The sequence below is a fragment of the Dendroctonus ponderosae genome, unplaced genomic scaffold, assembly GCF_020466585.1.
Source record: "Dendroctonus ponderosae isolate FM_Combo_2020 unplaced genomic scaffold, Dpon_F_20191213v2 Dpon_F_20191213_12, whole genome shotgun sequence".
Classification (NCBI taxonomy): domain Eukaryota; kingdom Metazoa; phylum Arthropoda; class Insecta; order Coleoptera; family Curculionidae; genus Dendroctonus; species Dendroctonus ponderosae.
Genome location: NW_026017316.1, coordinates 2202263 through 2203904, shown reverse-complemented (window position 1 = coordinate 2203904; position 1642 = coordinate 2202263). Strand labels below are relative to the sequence as shown.

The following is a 1642-nucleotide window of genomic DNA, read 5'->3' as shown; positions in this document are numbered from 1 at the left end:
GAATATTTGACGTTGAAAGTTGACATTTCAACTGTCAGACGCCAAAAAGTCGGAAAAAGACGACATTCAAGACATGTTGAGGTTAAAGTACAAGTAGTTTGAAAGGCAAAAAATCTCGTTTAAAAACCGAAAAGTGCAAAACAAAGTTAAATGTAGTTGCGCATTTCAAGTTTTGTAGTTGGAAGTTGACATTTCATCAAATGGACGTCACAGTTGGACTTAGTTCAAACGTCAAATGTCCCAACTGTCACCTTAAATTCCATGTTTTGAGATTAGAATCGCAATGTGAAGTTTGCCACAACGTAACCTCCAAATTGAAACTGGCTATACTGGTTTTAGCATTGATGATATCAGTTTGCCAGTCCCCCAATTGGAATGTGAATCGAAATGCCCCATTGACAATTGACAAATGACGTTGCAAACTGACAGTCGGAGTACAGAAATGTTGAGAATATTTTGAGTTTTCTAGTTAAAATTTCAAATTTTGACCCGACAATCTCACTTCAAAGGGGAAATGTCAATAGAAAAAAAAACATTTCGGCGTCTAAGCATCACCCTTTGACATTTAGTTGACGTTTTAAAGGCTTGAATGCCAGAATGAAAGGTAAAACTTCAGTTCAACTTTAAAGCCTGAAATTGACATTTGAAAGGTTTCGGTTTCGAGCTTAAGATCGCGAACTTCTGGCAAAAATTTGTGGCGGAGAGTGACAGGTTTGACCTGGAAGTTGACATTATTAACTTGCTCAGCCCAAAAATGCAGTTGACATCGACATTGACAGGACTTGGTTGACCAGAAAATCAGAAGTCGATAAAGTGGAAGTGGACATTTGATTGAAAATGAAAGTGACGGTTCCAGCATGAAGTTGCCATGTCGAAAATTTGGAAATTTCCACATAATTTGGCCAATAAAACGCGACATTTCGGTAAACAATGACAATGACAAGGGACGTTTGAAAACGCGATTCTGGGTTTCAACGTTGACATTTTGACAAACTAGTTGTCAGAAATTGGCGATTTATGTACGTTGTCTATTGACACTTGTCAAAAGTTTGAGGTTAAAATTGCGACTTTGATTATCCAAGATTCCAGTCCGGTTTGATGGGCCGCACTCGACACACCCGGTAGATCTCTAGAGCGGCGTTGGCATGGCAACCACTGATGGGTCGATGCCAACCGTTGACGTTGACGCAGTCAAAATGAGGGCCGTCCAGGTGAACTACCCGAAAAAGAAGCCGCGAATCAACTTAGAGCAGCTGGGGGAGGTGAAAGAGCCGGAGCGCCGCTCCATGTACCAAGTGATGCTGCAGAACCTCAAGGCGGCCAATCGGGTGAGCCGCTCTATTCCCAGCCGTCACTGTGCGACCAATCAGGGCGCAGTTTCAGGCCACCTTCCTGCACCGCATCATCTACGTGGGCGAGCACCGATTGGCCGGCTACGAGCCGGCCAAGGAGCTCTTCGCCGCCATCATCAGTCAATGCAACGAAACGTACTGCATCGAGCGCCTGACCGGCTTCCTGCTCTACTACAGCCGCCACTTCGTCCACATGGTGGAGGTAGGGAGGAGGCGGGGCCCCAAAGCGCACTTTAAACCCCAATTTCAGGGCGATGAGGACAACGTGAACAAGCACCTGAGGCTGCTGT

General features: G+C 44.9%; 1 protein-coding gene across 1 annotated transcript; it reads left to right on the top strand.

The window, feature by feature from the left end:
- Positions 1 to 1059: 1059 nt before the first annotated feature.
- On the top strand, positions 1060 to 1642 carry LOC109543118 (the record flags this gene model as incomplete). The annotated part of the gene is given in 3 exon segments (XM_048662872.1): positions 1060 to 1328; positions 1384 to 1554; positions 1603 to 1642. Coding segments are annotated over 3 exon segments (394 nt in total), but the record flags the coding sequence as incomplete, so codon positions are not given.